This window comes from Molossus molossus, unplaced genomic scaffold (assembly GCF_014108415.1).
Source record: "Molossus molossus isolate mMolMol1 unplaced genomic scaffold, mMolMol1.p scaffold_m16_p_4, whole genome shotgun sequence".
Lineage (NCBI taxonomy): Eukaryota > Metazoa > Chordata > Mammalia > Chiroptera > Molossidae > Molossus > Molossus molossus.
In genome coordinates this window covers 83591580-83610042 of record NW_023425377.1, presented here as the reverse complement: position 1 = coordinate 83610042, position 18463 = coordinate 83591580, and the positions used below count along the sequence as shown (strand labels likewise).

Genomic DNA, 18463 nt, shown 5'->3' with positions numbered 1-18463 from the left:
AGGGATCCTATTTCAATATGGTTTGCAGTTCCATGGTCCTGATAAACATGTAAAAAGTTATCAGGTGCCCTGGCCGGTAGTTAGAGTGTCGGCCGCAGACCAATGAGTCACGGGTTCAATTCCGGTCAAGGGCCCGCAGACCAATGAGTGGCAGGTTCTATTCCGGTCAAGGGGACGTACCTCGTACCTCGGTTGCAATTCATCCCCCGCCCTGGTTGGGGTTGTGCAGGAAGCAACCAGTCAATGTGTCCCTCTCAGGTTGATGTTTCTCTCTCTCTCTCCCTCTCCCTCCCTCCCACTCTATGTGAACAAAAATGGGAAAATATCCTAGGGTGAGGATTAACAAAAAAAAAAGTTATCACGGTTGCCTGGCCGGTGTGGCTCAGTGGATTGAGCGCCACCCCACAGACGAAGAGGTCCTGGTTCCATTCCTGGTCAGGGCACATGTCCCGGTTGTGGGCTCGATCCCCAATAGGGGGTGTGCAGGAGGCAGCCGATTGATGTTTCCCTCCCACATCAATGTTTCTATATCTCTCCCTTCCTCTTTCTCTAAAAAAATCAATAAAAACATATATTTTTAAAAAGTGATCAGGATTAATGCACTTCGTGTAAGTTATACCTCCGTGAAAACGTGAGAAAATATAATAAAATTAAAAATAATAGTAAAGTAACCCATGTGTTACAAATTCCAAAACAGGAAACAAGCCGAGCTCTCCGCTCTCCCCCGCATTCTGCTGTGCCTGTCTCCTCGTGCACGTGTGCCAGGGTGGCATATGATGGGCGCTGTTAGCATACGACGTGAGGAAATGTGCAAAGCAAGCAGACAGCGCGGCAGATGGAAACGCGCTCACCTTGCCAGAGGACTCGGTCTGCACCTTCCTTTGCAGGGTCCTCAGCTGTGCATGTGGAAGGAGAGCGTATGCCTGTGAAAGATGGTGCAGTAAACAGTTTCTCCCTGACTTCACCTTCACACTCTACCTCAGCGTCAAGGAAGACGCTCCCTTAAAGCGCCAGCGCCCACACTCTCTTCTCTACCCGGTTCATTTGCTGAGGGCATGGGGTACAGTACCCATCACGCCTCTGCTCTCCCCCTTGTCCTCTTCATCACCTAGTTTATCCGCTTACATCATTCTCCACGTCCTCCTTGTTATTGTTCTACTTCCTTCTCTATCCCCCCACCTCCCGGCGACTCCCTCTCATTCCTTTCTTCTAGAATGTGCAAGAAAGATCTAAGGATTCTCTACAGCCTTCTGAGTTATTTTATTTTTTATGTTGTTGTTAATTCTCACCCGAGGATATTTTTCCATTGATTTTAGATAGAATGGAAGGGAAGGAGGGAGACAGAGAGAAACACTGATGTGAGAGAGACACATGGATTCGTTGCCTCCCTCACGACCCCGGCTGAGGCTGGGGTTCAAACCTGCAACTCCTCTGTCCACGGGCAGACATGCCAATCACTGAGCCAAACCAGCCAGGGCAAATTACTTAATTTTTAAAAGGAATTTGAAGAAAGGTAGATTTTGTTTTAGAAAACATCTTTCCCATTGAGGTAAACACATGTGTACATTATTAAAAAGAAATTTGATTTTTAGACTACATAGCTGCCACTCTAAAAAGTTAAAAAAAAAAAAAAATCAAACACTGGCTGGTTTGTCTTAGTGGTTAGAGCACTGGCCTGCGGACCAAAGGGTCTCGGTTGGATTCCGGTCGAGGGATTGACCTGGGGTCAATCCGCAGCCCCAGTTGGGGTCATGTGGGAGGCAACCAGTTGATGTGTCTCTCTCACATAGATGTTTCTCTCTCCCTTCCACTCTCTAAACATCAATGGAAAAATATCCTCAGGTGAAGATTAACAAACAAACAAAACAAGTTAAACAAAGCCTGTTGGAATTGTATTATGGTAAGCTTGCTGATTCCTCCTGAGGAAAACCATTACCAGAAACACTTTTACTAAGTTCTGAAAAGATTTATTCAAAGTGAAAGTCACAAAATTTCTAAATGACCTCGATTTATATACAGTATAAATTTATATACAGTAAGTTACAAATTACCCAGCAGTAGAAAAGCAGTTATGGGAGATTTGTTTCATTTACACTTATGAGCCACAGAGAGACGAGTGGGAGGGGTTGGGATGTAGGGAGGGGTGAGGGCTGAGTGTGTGCAGAGACGAGGCTGTGTGCAGAGACGAGGCTGTGTGCAGAGACGAGACTGTGTGCAGAGACGCAGCTGTGTGCAGAGACGAGGCTGTGTGCAGAGACGAGGCTGTGTGCAGAGACGAGGCTGTGTGCAGAGACTAGGCAAGTGAAGGCAGATGGAGCCAGGGCTGGATGGCGGAAGCTAACAATTGCCTCGCCTTCAATCCTGTAGTCTTTTTTTCTTTTCTTTTCAACAGATCCTGCCTCAGGTTTATTTGTACAAATAGCACAGGAGGACACCAACCCCATGCAGCCCAGAGGTTACACCAGTCCTTCCCTTCTCAAATCAGTGGGCAGGAGCCTCTACTCTGGAGCCTTCGTGGGGGCCTGGGCACCTTTAGGACCCTGAACCTGAGCCTGAGCTGGATGGAGCCAGAGCTGCAGCTGCAGTTTGGGTCTGGGTTTGAGCCTTGGCCTTGGCCTTTGGCTGCCAGAGCCTGAGAACGACGGCCATGCAGGTATGAGCACGTTTTCCAAACTTGGACGAGTGATATAGGCACGTCGACTGAGTTTACGGCTGGCTGCTGCCCTTTGGGGCCTTGGCCTTGACCTCCTTGGGCTTTACAAGGGCCTTGATAGCCTTGGCACGTGTGCTCATGGCCTTGGGGTTGTTGGCCTGCATCTTCTTCAGACCCTTATTGTGCTTCTTGGCAAAGCACATGTTCCTTAGGAACTCGGGGTCCACTCCCTTAAGAGATTTGTATCTGTGATCAGGGTTCCTTGATGCCGTTTCTGTGCCACTTTCGGAGCTGGTTGTATGTGGTGTGGTTCTTGGACTTGGCTGTGTTTGCACCCAAGCTGGCAGCCCCCGAAGAGCTCGAAATCCGTCTCTAACTCCCTGTCCAGTACTGGGAGGTGAGGCACGATGCGGAGGGTCAGCCTGCAAGGAGGAACGGAAGGGTGCCCCCGGGGGGCAGCTCCTTGGCCTTTCCTCAGCTGTCCTGAAGAATTCAGCTCCGTCTTTAACCTTGCACACAAACTCACCAAACCAGAACCCTGTGTTAGTCAGACCCTCACCCACACTCCAGAAGGTCATCTAGAAGTAGGGGTGGGGTACTGGGGTCTGGAAGTGGGGGTGGAGGTGTTTATAACGCTATCCCACCCCCAGGAGCCCAACTAGTATTTTTTACAGCTATTTACTCTACTGTTTTCACCACGAGAAGTGCTTGAAATGGAACATTCTCCATCTCAAGACATTTCCAGCAAGGTATGGGCACGCTTTCGAGGTTGATGTCTAGGCAATCACAATGGCCCCGACTTTCATTCAGCTCTGCAGGGAGTTATTGTAGGACCATTTAGAAAATCCACAGTAGGAATATGGAGAAAATCATGTCATTTAACCTGATTCTCAGTTCCCAAATCTTCAAAATTAGGTATGATAATACATACCAGCAGAGCTGTTTTTTTTTTGTTGTTGTTGTTGTTTTAAATATTTTTTTTATTGATTTTAGAGAGATAGGAAGGAAGAGGGAGAGAGAGATAGAAACATTGACGAGAGAGAACATCGATTGGCCACCTCCTGCATGTCCCCAACTGGGGATTGAGCCCACAACCTGGGCATGTGCCCTGACCGAGAATCAAACCAGTGACCTCTTGGTGCATGGGTTGATGCTCAACCACTGAGCCACACCAGCCAGGCCTGTTTTGAGGGCTAAATGAGACACAGTGCCAAGCATATAGTAGGTGCTTAGTAAACACCAGTTCCTTCCCACTCCCATCCACTCCACCCCATCCCACATCCCTTAAAAAAAAAGATGAGTTGGTAAATTTATTTCCTTCAAACCACATAGCCAGCAACCAAGATATACCGCCCCTATGTGGGCAGGGCCAACTTGGTTCAGGCCTAGTGACCCCTCTGTAACTCCCTGTTCTATCAGGTTTGTGACAATTTGGCGCTGCTGCTTTGAGCTAGGAGCATTTTGATATGGCCTGAAACACCATCATTGTTTTTTTTCTTCCAATTTGTATTAATTTATTTTTGTTACAAATGTTTCTCCTTTTCATTGTTTTTTACTGTCAGAAACACTACCAAATACTATGAGGAACAGATATTCTCCCTTCTGCCCTAAGATTCCCATTGCTAACTTCCATCTCCCATCCCTGGATGGGGGTCAGTTCTGTACGGTAGTTAGTAACAAAGCAAACGAACACGCAAACAACAGCTTTACATGTGGATGCTGCCAAATTATGTTACAAAGTCCCAAAGTCAAAAAGCAGCATGAAATCAGTTGCAAAAATAGGTAATGACCAAAGCATTCTCTGCTTTACTACAGTCAGATTCAGAAACTGACAGAGCAAGTCATCACTTCAGGGAATGGGAGCCCTGGGTAGGGTGTATTTTTAAATCATCTTCAAACAGTCTCCAAGAAGAATGGGGCATGTTCAAAGGCAGGTCCTTTTATTCTGCTGAGCTATTTGATGGTTATGGCTGAGCAAAGATGGGCCTAGAGCTAAGTGTACCCAGTACAGCCAGAAAGTATTTACAGACTGGTGTTTTTGTTGTGTTTGCTTAAAAAAATACTACAGCCCTGGCCGGTTTGGCTCAGCGGTTGGAGCGTCAACCTGCGGACCAGAGAGTCCTGGGTTCGGTTCCCGCTAGGGGCACGTACCCCCCCCCCCAAAAAAATACCACAACCCTTATTATTTATATAGTATGACCAAAACGCATTTCACAAAATAATACATATCCTTACCATGCACACATTTATATTGTCTATTCTATTTCATTTGAAAGAAAATCTGGCCTGGCCAGTGTGGCTCAGTGGATTGAACATCATCCCATGGACTAAGAGGTCTAGGTTCAATTCCTGGTCTGGGCACATGCCTGGGTTACCAACTAAATCCCCAATAGGGGACGTGCAGGAGGCAGCTGATGGATGTTTCTCACATTGATGGTTCTATTTCTCTCTAAAAAAAAAAATAAAAAAATCAATAAGAGCATATTGGCCCTGGCTGGTTTGGCTCAGTGGTTAGAGCGTCGGCCTGGGGACCAGAGAGTCCCTGGTTGAGTTCCCGCTAAGGGCACTTACCTCGGTTGCAGTGTGTCCCCGGCCCCGGTTGGGGTCGTGTGAGTGGCAACCACTTGATGTGTCTGTCTCACATCGATGTTTCTCTCTCTCTCTTCCTTCCTCTCCCTCATGCTCTATCTGAAGATAAATGCCAAAAAAAAAAAAAAAAGAAAATCTGGTTGTGACCCTCTAAATGATTCTACTACCCACGAGTGATATCAAATGATTCTGACCCTTTGAGAACAGTGGGCTGGATGCTGACTGACTTGGTAAAATAGGGAAAAGGAATCAGTAGTTCCCAAGGGCAACTGGGGAAAGCATGTGAGTACGAGTCATAGGAACCGGAGGAGAGAGAAGAGCTATGAAGATGTCGTGAGGACCAAGCAATAAAGGGGGAGAGGAGGTGAAATGACCAAGAGTCATTGGCAGGCAACCTGGCTGAGGGACTTTTATTAATTGATTTTTTTTTTTAGAGAGAGATAGAAACATCAATGTGAGAGAGAAAAACATTGATGGGCTGCCTCCTGCATAGCCCCCACTGGGGACCAAGCCTGAAACCTGGGCATGTGTCCTGACCGGGAATCGAACTGGGACCTCTCAGTCCATGGGATGATGCTCAACCCACTGTGCCACACCAGCCAATCACTTTCACCAATCACCCCCACCCCGCTCCTGGCAACCATCAGTCTGCTCTCAAAAACAGACATGTCTGATGTCCACTTGAAGCCGTTTGCCTGGGAGCATTGTGACCGCCCCCTGCTCGTGAACATTCAGCCAAGCCTGTGCCTCCCATGAGCGCCCCCTGGAAGTAGCTTTCAGGTGACGGAGGGAAAGGCTGCCTCTCGTGTGTGAATGCTGGCCATGGGGCAGCACGCAGACAGCTCTTACAGAGTGAGCTCAACTCGTGGTGGAGGCAGAGGTCAGAATCAGGAATTCATGGAAATGAGGGTGAACCTCTGGGCCTCCCCCTCCCCTGCATTCACACCCACCTTACTTGGATCTTTTTAAAAAAATTTTCTTTCTTTATTGATTTTAGAGAGAGAGGAAGGGAGAGGGAGAGATAGAAACATCAATGAGAGACAACATCGATTGGCTGCCTCCTGCATGCCCCCCACTGGGGATTTGGCCCACAACCTGGGCATGTGCCCTGACTGGGAATTGAACCGGAGACCTCTTGGTGCACGGGTTGATGCTTAACCACTGAGCCACATCAACCGGGCCTTACTTGGATCTTAAGGGCAGGGTTATGCCATGATTTTTAGACCAAACATCCCAAGTTCTTAGGAGCAGTTTCATATCTCCAATAGAATCTCTGTTGCAGAAGAGAGATGCATGAGAGAGGCAGAGGGAAATGTGTGAGGAGGGAGAGCGCATGAGAGAGAAGGAAGGGCTCGTGGTCAGTAGGCTCAGGGGTTCTTATCTGGGGAAGGAGTGATGGGTTGGAGTGGAGGCTGGATGAGAATGAATGAGGGTGAGGAGTGCATGGGATGGAGAGGGTAAGAGATGAAGGTTAAGAGAAACCTCAGGAGGGATGGAGGTGACTAGGGTAAAGAAAGGGGACAGTGTTGGGGGCAGAGGAACGAAGGAGAAAACATGTGCAATATGAAATGTGAAATGAAGAAGACATTTTTATTTATGGCATAAAAATTGTCCTTAGACAAACAAACAAGAGGCACCCCCAACTTGGGTTATCACTCAATCATTGGATGTCAAGGTAACATTTTGCCAATAGCTACAGGTAAAATAGGGGAAATGCTTCATTGGAGACCATGCCCCTCGGGCACAGCTTTCTCTTGTTTTCTTCCCATATTCACGGAACACAGTGATAATACTCAGCTAGTGAATACAGGTGCAGGTACCCACCACCCAAATGCCGTTATCAGATTTAACATCTTTGACTCTGTGAGCTGCCCTTGGGGATCATTTTTGACAGGGATGACAGTCCATTCATCAGATGTTGTAAAAAACAGATAAGATTGCTATTACTCTATATTCTCTTATTTACTTGCCTATGAACTTTGGAAGCAAACCTCTAAAGTACTAAACTGATGATCTAAAACTATATCTCAAATGAAGTTGTAAATTGAGAATTTGTAAAGCTTTTGGAATATATTTCTCTTGAATTGGTGATTACAGTTCTAGCACAAGGCAAAACATGGATATTTCTTTCATGTACCGAAATACTAATGCTTCTGTTTTTGAAGAGGCAGTATGATGTAGTGTTTTTTGTTTTGTTTTTTTATCCTCACCTGAGGACATTTCTTCGTTTTTTTTGTTCAGATAGAGTGGAAGAGAGAGAGAGAGAAGCATCAATGTGAAAGGGACACATCGAGTGGTTGCCTCCCGTACGACCCCAACCGGGGCTGGGGACCAACTGCAACCGAGGTACATGCCCTTAGCGGGAACCGAACCCCGGTCTCTCTGGACTGTAAGCCGATGCTCTAACCACTGAGCCAAACCTGCCAGGGCTGATGTAGTGTTTAAGAGCACAGATTTTGGAGATAGCTAGGCAAATTCAAATCCTAGCTCTACCAATACTAAGGGTGTAACTTTAGGAAATTTACCTAATCTTCCCCTACCTCCCCCATCTGTGGAATGGAGATGATAATAGAATTGTGAGGATTAAATGAGTCAATATGTTCCAAGCATTCAACACAGTGCTTGGCACATATTACACATGTTTTTTTAAGTTCAGAATTTATTAAATTAAATATCAGTGGAACAGAACTTTCATATATTTTATATTTTAAAAATTAAAAACACATACAACCATCAAGTAGATTTGTATATATTTATAATTGGTATTTTATTATTCTAAAATTATAAAAATGAAAATAATTATGAAAAATTGAGCATGGAATAATATAATGTCAGCTTTAAAAACATGAAACATTAGCCCTGGCCGGTTTGGCTCAGCGGTTAGAGCGTCGGCCTGCGGTCTGGAGAGACCCGGGTTCGGTTCCCGCTAAGGGCATGTACCTCGGTTGCAGTTTGTCCCCGGCCCTGGTTGGTCGTGCGGGTGGCAGCCACTCGATGTGTCCCTTCACGTCGATGTTTCTCTCTCTCTCTCTCCCTCCTGCTCTATCTGAACAAAGAATGAAAAAGTGTCCTCGGGTGAGGATAAAAAAATAAATAAAAAAAATAAAAACATGAAACATTAAAAAACAAAATGCTCCACTAGTATCATTGTTCACTTAAGAGTATATTTTGTGTAAATTTTCCCAGTTGCTGAAAAAGTGTTTTCTAACTCTCCACTACTTGGGGGAAGAGTAAGAAAACAATACTTATAAGCTATTTCCAAATATTTTCCTTTGAATCTATCTTCAAATTATGCAATTTTTTGGTAGTTTTATATCTTTTAAAAATATTTTAAGAAAAATTCTTTGTGCACTTTTTCAAGAACTGCAGTCATTTTATTGACTCTGAGTTATAGTTTTTGTCTGAATTGCTTTTTATTTTCATTGCTTTTGTCAAGTATACTTGGAGATTTTAACCCGACATTATCGACAGCAATTTCAATAGTGTAATGTTCACATTCTGCTTGTTAAAAAGTATTAACAATTAAGACTCATTCTTGCAAGTGAGTCGTTATTAGTTATTTTTGTCTCTTCTTGAACATTATAGAACATACAAAAGAAGGTATAAGAGAACATTTTACTCCATTAGAAAATTAATGTAGTGTAAATAGACAGACTTCATAGAGAGCAAGCAGACAGCTCTGGGGAGGAGGGGGGTTGGGAGGAAAGAGGGATTGAGCAAAGAAGAAAAAAAGGAGAACTCATGGACAGGGACAACAGTGTGGTGGTTTGGGAGTGAAGAGGGATGGGCTGAGGTGGAAGAGGGCATAGAGGGGATATATGGTGATGGAAAAAATAAAATTAAATTAAAAAAAGAAAATTAATGTAGTGTCTACTAAATACTTCTCAAGATGTAAATGTGTCAGATTTTAAAAACAGCATGATGGCAGCATTAAGCCATCAAAACTACTGAAATGTTGATATATCAGAACATGAAAACACCAGAAAGTGGGATTGCAATCTAGACTCCAGAGTGTGAAAGACCTGCTCTAATTGTTGAGATCACTCGAGGAGAGTCTCATATTGCTCAGATGACAGTGTCAGACCTTCCTGTTTGTTTCTGCTTCTCTGAAACCACCTGTTCTGACAGCCCAGCAAGCTGCTGAAACCGAATCCTGTTCACCGATTCAAATTTCATTAGGTTTCCTGCCTTTCAGCTCATCTTCATCAACGCAGTATGCAATCTCAAAACATGACACTAGAGGGAGCAATTCTGCTCCAGATGTCTCTAGTCTAGACCAAGGTCAGTAAGCTGTGTTCTCACAGTTGTGGGTTCATAGAGGGAAAAAAAATCAATGATCACAAATAAGTTAAAAAGTAGCCAACAACTACCTCTCATGAAAATTTTTAGAGGAAAATATAAAATATACAACTTAGGGGTTTTTTTTTTGTTTGTTTGTTTTTTTATAGAGTGGGAGGGAGAGAGAGGAAGGGAGAGAGAGATAGAAACATCGACGTGAAGGGACACATCGAGTGGCTGCCACCCACACGACCAACCAGGGCCGGGGACAAACTGCAACCGAAGTATGTGCCCTTAGCAGGAACCGAACCTGGGTCTCTCCGGTCCGCAGGTCGACGCTCTAACCGCTGAGCCAAACCGGCCAGGGCACAACTTAGGGTTTTTTAAAAAAAAATTAGGAACATAATTAGGGAATCTAAACCTTTATTTACTGAACACTGTTCAATACATGACAATTATTAGTATTCAGTTTCTTATTATGGCCAGTTTTCAGAGAGAAAAAAGAGAAAGATAGCATGGGACACGAAGCCAGAGAGAAGGGGAAAGAGAAGGCATGAGAGGAGAGATGGGGAAGACATTGGCAAGGGGGAGAAGGGTGATAACATACAACAGTCAAAATCATAAGGGAAAAGGGGAGCGAAGTATAGAATAATGGTTCTTTATTTATTCATTTTTTTCTCATCACAGTCCACTCTGCAATTATGAGAAACTATAGGCCTTTTCCCATAAAATGGACTATATATAGGTCTAGCCCAGCTGGTGTGGCTCAGTGGATTGGGCGTCTTCCCATGCACCAAGAAGTCACTTGTTCAAGTCCTGGTCAGGACACATGCCCGAATTGCAGGCTTGATCCCCAGTAGGGGGCGTGCAGGAGGCAGCCAATCATGTTTCTCTCTCACATGGATGTTTCTCTCTCTCTCCCTTTCCCTAAAAAAACAAACAACAACAAAAAAACGGTTTGGCTCAGCGGTTAGAGCGTCAGCCCGCGGACCGGAGAGTCCCGGGTTTGGTTCCTGCTAAGGGCACGGACCTCAGTTGCAGTGTGTCGTCAGGCCCAGTTGGGGTCATGTGGGTGGCAACCACTCAATGTGTCTCTCACGTTGATGTTTCTCTCTCTCTCTTCTCCCCTCTTTCCGTCCCACTCTATCTGAAGATAAATGCAAAAATGTCCTCGGGTGAGGATAAAAAAATAGAAAAAACATTTTTTAAAAAAGGAACTCCTGGTCCAGACAGGGTTACAGAGAAGTGGAAGCAAAGATGGAGCACTATGGTCTTAACACTTACTGATATGAGCCACTCTAGAGTGACATCCAAAGGAAACCCACACTGCTGAACAGTGTCATCTTAGCAAGTCATTCACCTCTCATGGCCCCTGTCTCTCCTTTGTTCAAGGAGGAGACTCACATAGATGAAACATTTTTCATTCAATACAATATCAGCTCAGAAGTTGTCCAGGGGTCCAGAGAAGTCCTACATGTCATGGATAGACAGCAAGAACAAAGTCTGACAGAGAGGCAAATGAAGGCTTCTCTCCATCCAGTACCTGTGGGGTATAAGAACGGGGAAGGAATGAAAGGAACCTCCCTTTTCGGGGGGAGGGAGGAATCTCCCTTTCTGCACTTGTGTACAGTGTGGTCTTATGATTAAAGAAGGTAGCTTTATCCATAGTGCAACCATCAGCCTAAATCGGATCTTTGCCCTAGGTCTTTCCCCTTGCCTTGGAGAGGCAGCTGGATGGCACAGGAAAGCATTTTGGAGTTCAGCACCATACATTCCAGCTTATTTGCCAACTTGATTTTTTTTTTTTTTTTTTTTATCCTCACCCGAGGATATTTTTCCATTTTTTGTACAGATAGAGTGGGAGGGAGAGAGAGGAAGAGAAAGAGAGAGAGAAACATCGACGTGAAAGGGACACATCGAGTCGCCGCCACCCGCACGACCAACCAGGGCCGGGGACCAACTGCAACCGAAGTACGTGCCCTTAGCGGGAACCGAACCCGGGTCTCTCCGGACCGCAGGCCGACGCTCTAACCGCTGAGCCAAACTGGCCAGGGCTGCCAACTTGATTTTTAACTCCAAATATATATACATGGCTCTAGGGTTTTCATTCTAGAGTTCTTATGAAGAGATGAAGAGTTACAAGAAAAAGGTGCCATAGGGGGTTTGAAATACAGATAATAAAAGAAATGAAGTTTCTGGATTAGGCCAGTCCCTTTACAGGAACAGCAACTCCTGACATAATATTCTCAACCTCATGTTGTTTTCTTAGGAGTTATATTTCCTAAGCATGTGGGGGCTGGGGAGGTGTGTCAGAAATTGCTCAAAAGAACAGGCTTTCTTTTGGATGACTTGGAGCAAACAATGTCCCCATTCAAGGGATCAAGGTGGGATGGGCAGGGGTAATGCATTGAGAAAGAAAGGAATAGATCAAGTGTGAAAATTCTGTGCCCAACAGCCTCCACAAGCTTTCTTCCAGCTAATCTGACCCTATTCAATGATAAGCATGAACTAAATTGCTGCTTTGATGATCTTTCCACTTTTCCCCACTGAGGTGAACATGGAAGCCGTATGGCATCTCTTCATTTGCAATCCTACAAGAGAAGGCTCTGAGCCAAAAGTGAATAATGAGTTCCTCCCCTGGATCAGTCAACAAGTGATGCTCATTAGTAAAGCTGACTCAAAACTGGCCCATCACCTCCCCAGAGTTGTGCTGCACCTACTGGGCAAGCTGGCAGGTGTGTGCATACTTCCCATGTGCCCACCCCATGGCACAGGCAAGCTGCTGCTGAGCAAGGGATTCTGGGACAAAGGGGAAGGGAAAACAACTAGAGAAGTATTCAAAAACAATTCATCATCCCCTGCTTATTTGTCCATCTGTCATACAAAGGATTTACTTGTTACCTAGGGCAATAAGATGTTTTTCAAAGTATGGTCCTTGGGACATAGGCATGAGAATTATGTGTGCTTTTAAATTCAGATTCCTGGGTCCTATCTCAGACCTACTGAATCTACATCTCTGAGAAGTGGGCTGAGAATTGGGTTTTTCATAATTTCCTCCCCTCCCTCCCACAGATGATTTTTATGCAAAAGAAAATTTGAGAATTTCTGTTCTAGTAGAACAAATCCTTCTCTGAAAGTCAGGGGAAGTGGCTTCCTAGTTCTGGTTTGCCTTCCAGCTAACCAGGCTTCAGTTTATTTTTGTTTGTTTTTTTAAACCTTACCCGAGAGACACACCGACTAGTTGCCTCCTGCATGATCCCAACCAGGGCTGGGGATCCAACCTCAACCAAGGTATATGCCCTCGACTGGAATTGAACCCTTGACCCTTTGGTCCAAAGGCCGATGCTCTAATTGCTGAGCCAAACTGGCCAGGGCCAGGCCTCAGTTTTATAATGTCTTGGATTGAATCAGGAGTCAGCAAAATATTTTGAGTTAATTATAGATTTATATGCAGTTGTTTTGTTTTTTAATTTTTTTCTCCTTTACTGATTTTAGAGAGAGAAGAAGGGAGAGGGAGAGAGAGACAGAAATATTAGTGAGAGAGAATATTGATTGGCTGCCTCCTGCATGCCCCCCGCTGGGGATTGGCCCACAACCTGGGCATGTGCCCTGAGTGGGAATCGAACCGGGGTCAATTGGTGCAGGGGTCGATGCTCAAGCACTGAGCCACACCGGCCGGGCTTACATGCAGTTTTAAGAAATAATACTCTTACCCAGTTCCCTCCAATGGTAACACTTTTTGTACCTAGAGTGCAACATCAAACCAAGAAATTGGCATAGATATAATCCATCTATTTTATTCAAATTTCACCAGTTTTACACTTAACTCATTTGTGTGTGTGTAGTTTTGTGCAATTCTATCACTTATAGATTTGTGTGACCACCCCAGTCAAGATACAGAATGATTTAGTAATTTTTAAAATGGGAGTTCTGCCCTGGCCAATTTTGCTCAGTGGTTAGAGCGTCGGCCTGCAGACCAGAGTGTCCCTGGTTTGGGTACCTCAGCTGCAGTTTGTCCCCGGTCCCGGTTGGGGTCGTGTGGGTGGCAGCCACTCGATATTTCTCTTTCTCTTCCTCCCTCTCTCCCTCCCGCTGTATCTGAAGATAAATGCAAAAATGTCCTCAGGTGAGGATAAAAAAAAATGTAATAAAATGGGAGTTCCATCTAGGTGCTTCAGGGATGCTGTAATGAAGAGAGAGAGAGAGAGAGAGAAGGGCTAGGCCAAGTAAGTGGGATTTGTCACTTTCTCTTTAAACAGTCTGTCTTTATCTGTTTATGTACTGAGACTCCATATTCTATGCGAAGGAAAGAATCCCATACCTAAAAGTCATTGGCTTGGTCCAATCCTTTCATGTTACAGATGAAGAAACTGTATGCAGTGTATCTATGTGCTCCAGCACATACGCTATGGTTACTACTCAATCTGCGAATCATCAACATAAAATAAACCACTCAGAAATTCCTCCCTTCCCTTCCAGTGAGAACGCCTTAAATTTGGCAAATGTATAACAATTAGTTAGGATATTTTCCCACCTTAATTAAATTGTCAAAAGAGTATGGACTTTCTGAGGTTCACTGCCTGGCATATAGTTATCAATCAGTGCCTCAAGGAAATATTGGACTTTCATCAGCAAACAGAGTTTGAACAATAGATGAAAGTGCATATATACTGTCTTTGTCTCCTTTCAATGATTAAAGAGAGATGGTTGTAAAAAAAAGATGCCCAGTTCTTCTGTGATAGAGTTAACAGAAGTGTAATGTACAGAATATAGTGTACACTGAAGTCTTCACTGATTTTATAGAATCTGGACATATTCAGTTCTGTGGAAATTTTTAAGAGGAATATTAATAACTGGAGTCATTTGGAAGGGAACTACTGGGTTTAACAGGAAATCATGAGAGAATTGGAAATAAGACATGAATTGGAGAATGGGACATTTTGCCCATAGAAAAAATTAGGAGGAAACAGCATAGTTTTTCTCAAATGCCTAGAAAATAATACTGTGAAGGAATTATTGTGTATCTGTAGAGCAGTACCAATGTGTGAAGGTAACAAAGAAATACATTTTCCATTTAATATATGAAAAGCCTTTTATAATAATTAAGCTCCTCAAAATGGAATGGAAGGCCTTACAGAGCAGTGAGCTTCCTGTACTGAAATTATTCAAGTATGAGGCTTATAAAAAATGGTTTTGAAGAATTTTTGTACTGGGTTGAAGATTGAACCATATGATTTCTAAGATCCCTTCCAACTAAAAACTGTATGATCCAAGAAAGAAACTCTAATAGTAGTTTAAATTCTCATCTGTCTTCTTATGCAAAAACAAAACAAGAAAAACCAAAACAAACACAAAAAACCCAAAGACTGATTTGCTTAGACAAGTAGGATTTCCTATTGGAAAACTGATATACTTTAATGTATTCGTGTTTTTGTTTTTCCTTTTTTCTTTAATGCTTAAAGGCAAATGTATTCAGTTCCTTTCCATGCAGCACATAGTAAGTTTGGGACAACCTTTGAGGATCCACTCATCCTCCATGGTGAGCTACCTTGCACAAATAAGTATCTTATATAGGGGGGAAAGGAACATTCTTGCTGACCTACAGATTAGTCAAGTGGGGAATGTTCTGGGGGGAGAGCTAATGTCTATGGTCTCTTCCGTTGTTGTCCTGAGCTCACAGTAGGGCCCTATCGGTTTGTACGAAGAGATGCCTATGGAAGCCATTCAGATATGCTACAGCAGGGAGGAAGGCACAGGAAGAGAAGAGGAGACTCCATGTCCTATGATGGAGTGAAGAGGCTAGTAGGCAGAAAAACCAGGAATAATGGAAGCGAAGTGTCCTTCCTCCTTAGGATGCCATGCCAAGGAGAAAGCCTCCGAAAAACCCACCAGTCACTAGCAAGTTTGTCTTCACAAATGACACCATCTCCTCAGCTTTGCTTTTCACCTCCTTGGATATGTGGTTGCTCTTACGGATCTTCAGCTGTTCCTTGGCTTTCTTTATGTCCTCCTCTACTTGTTGCCAGTCAATTTTGATGTACCCAGTGTGGTTTGCAAGCTGAAGGAGAAAAAATCCTCCTCCCACAGCTGTTGCAGCCAACTTTCCAACCTTCTGGAATATGAAACCCGTGCACCAGCCAGTGACACCTCCAATCAACAGCTGGGTTGCCACGCTATACTTTTGAGTGGTGGGCCCACATTCCTGCTGGAACAGCCCGCACCACCAGGGCTTTTTAGTAGATTCTGCAAGGTCCAGTAACTCAAAATGTCCCAGACTGGCTGCGGACTTCTCGGAGAGCTCGTCTCGCGAGGGCACATGGGGAGACTCGGCGCCGTGGGACGCGGAGTGGCGCGCTGTGGCTGCAATCAGGCCTCCGGCTCGCGGGCCAGATGTTTCCATGCCCAAGGCCGCAGTGGAAGAGGGCGGGCTGGGCTCCCGGCGGTCACTCCCCGCCCCCGCGCAGCTGCGTCACAAAGCTCCCTGGGCTGTGTCCAATGTATTCACTTCTTGCAACAGAGATTTATTGACCCTTTATTATGTGCCTAGTAGTATTATGTACTGAGGATATGACAACGAACAGAGATGGGTCTTTCTTATATTGGCAAAATAAGTGTGAAAGAGATATGGTAAAGGATGGTATGTGTTTATATATTTCTGTGTTCCCGACTAATATGAATCCTGTTATTATGAATGAAAAAAATATTACAAGAATATCCTAATAGGAGCAGTGTAATATATTAAAGAGTCTAAAGATGATTTAAAAATTATATTCAATCAGGTACTAATACAAAACAGAGACAAATTATTTTATTTATTAAAAATTTCCAATTTATAACCAAAATATACAACCACTACATTTAAAATCAGTTTTTACACTCACAGTTAAAGTGCTAAGTAAAAACATTTACAAAAACTGACAGTAGTCTACTGTAAACAAAATCTACAAGAGCAGAGTGCAAAGCACATCCAGCTAATGTGAAAATACAGTTCATGCTCTAATCAAGTACACTTGCCCTATACACATCTCAACAACAGTAACTTTTCCACTCGTTTGGAAATGAATGAACAATTTCAAATACACAAAAGAGAAACATAAAGAACTAATGCCACAAAATACAAGTCTTTAGCATAAACACTTTCTACCTAGATGTTTATATGATAAAGCAAGATTAAAATTTTAGAATCAATTTTAGAATCACCTCATCAATTTAATTCAAAACAGGTTTGAAAACAAAATTGCTTAGTGTCAGCTATTTAGAAATAATAGTTTTCTTTAAATAATGTAAAAGGAATATCTTTTCTACCTTTCCATCTCTTGAAGGAGAATGTGGTAGTCATTGTCAATAACAGTAAAATGAAGACTTTTTTTAAAAAACAAGAATGGACAATATTCATCTGTAAATTTAATATCAATGAGCAGAGCTGTAAGCTAGGCCTAGCTGGAAGGCAGGGCTGCCTGAGAATGAAACACAGACCATCTCAGAAGGATAGTGTGGGTGAGGGATTCCTAGGATGCTCCAGACACAGCCCTTAAACGGAAAACATAGGATCAGCGAGGCCCTGACTTCATATAACCCATAAATACAGATGGCTAGCTCCCTTCCTCAATGTCACTGAAAACATACAGCACTTTCAGACATCTCATGGGCTTGGTGAAAGAGGGGCAGATTCCCAAGTTAGGTCATTTAATGACATCTCTTACCTCACAATAGTCCTACCAACACTAATTAAATTATTCTCACTTTTGTTTTAAAACTTAATCTTCTACAAATTGACAGTAATTTGTGCTAACAGTAATGTGTTTGTTCTTAAATGCAGATTTCTCTTAAGAGAGGTAAAAGGGCTATAGTCACTGATACTTTAATATGAATAAGTTAAAGCAAATTTCCTTCTTCCCAACACTTGAGATTAGTTACACTTTGGAATTACTGAGAAGGAAGACTTGAGATAAAAGGCAGATAGGAAGATCTTAGGGAATGTAAAGGAGAAGGCATGTACCCCGGCAGGGCTCATGGTATCACCTAGGAAGAAGTGTACCAAGCAGTTACTGAGAGATCAAAGTAAGCTTTCTCCACTACAAAAGTTTATCCAAAACCTAGATTCCCAGATTAATATTGGAGTGCACTAGATCAACTCTCCTTAGCTAACCTGTTACCCTTATTATTCATAATATTATTTACATGAGGAGATGTAACAACATCTGAGTTTGAAACAACCCAATTTACAACCTTTTAGATCATAGCTGTAACTAAATTTGGGGATTTCAGGTGTCAAAGCTTCATATTTTTATACATTTTTATATTCACATACTTTTATTCTTATCACATGAAATATAGGTATAAAAATCTTTAGATGGCATTTTAAGGGAAACTTGTTGACTATATGACATAGTTTTATTTTAGAATGCCAACCAAGAAGATAAAATTCTATTATCAGCAAAATTTGAATCCATATCAGATATGAGGTGGAGTTCTTTTGCCTTTAAAAGATGTTTACAGACTAATCCTTTGATATATGACAATATCTCAGGTTATGAAAGCTTAAAAATGACACATAAGACTTTATGAAAGGTTATGTAACTTATGTATTCCCCAGAGGTATTTGCTTCAATTACTTAAGTATTTTTGATAAAATATCAGTGAAAACTGGACAATTTAACAAAACAAAGCTTTTCTTGTAGCCCTGTGGTTATCTGTAGTTTGAGAGTTTCCTTCATAAAGCCTCTGATAGGCTGATAAGAGTTGGAATGGGAGGTCAATATCTCTGTCCTAAAAGATCTTTTGTTCGGTTGTTTCTTAAATATATATTATAAAATTGCTAATTTTTGACCAACAAAACCAGCAATTTAACATAGTTCAGAATAATACTATCCAACTATGACCACATAGCAAGAAAAAAAAGTTAATGTACAGGAGTTTTCTGTTGAGATGACCATGATAACC

At 43.0% G+C, this 18463-nt stretch overlaps 1 protein-coding gene and 1 pseudogene across 1 annotated transcript; both read right to left on the bottom strand.

The window, feature by feature from the left end:
• Nucleotides 1-2498: 2498 nt before the first annotated feature.
• LOC118643927 lies at nucleotides 2499-3382 on the bottom strand (annotated as a pseudogene).
• An 11986-nt stretch (nucleotides 3383-15368) lies between these two features.
• LOC118616304 (FUN14 domain-containing protein 2-like) lies at nucleotides 15369-15941 on the bottom strand. The gene has a single exon (XM_036241863.1). It carries the CDS (start codon nucleotides 15918-15920, stop codon nucleotides 15369-15371), a length of 552 nt encoding a protein of 183 aa, XP_036097756.1. The 5' UTR covers nucleotides 15921-15941.
• Nucleotides 15942-18463: the final 2522 nt, after the last annotated feature.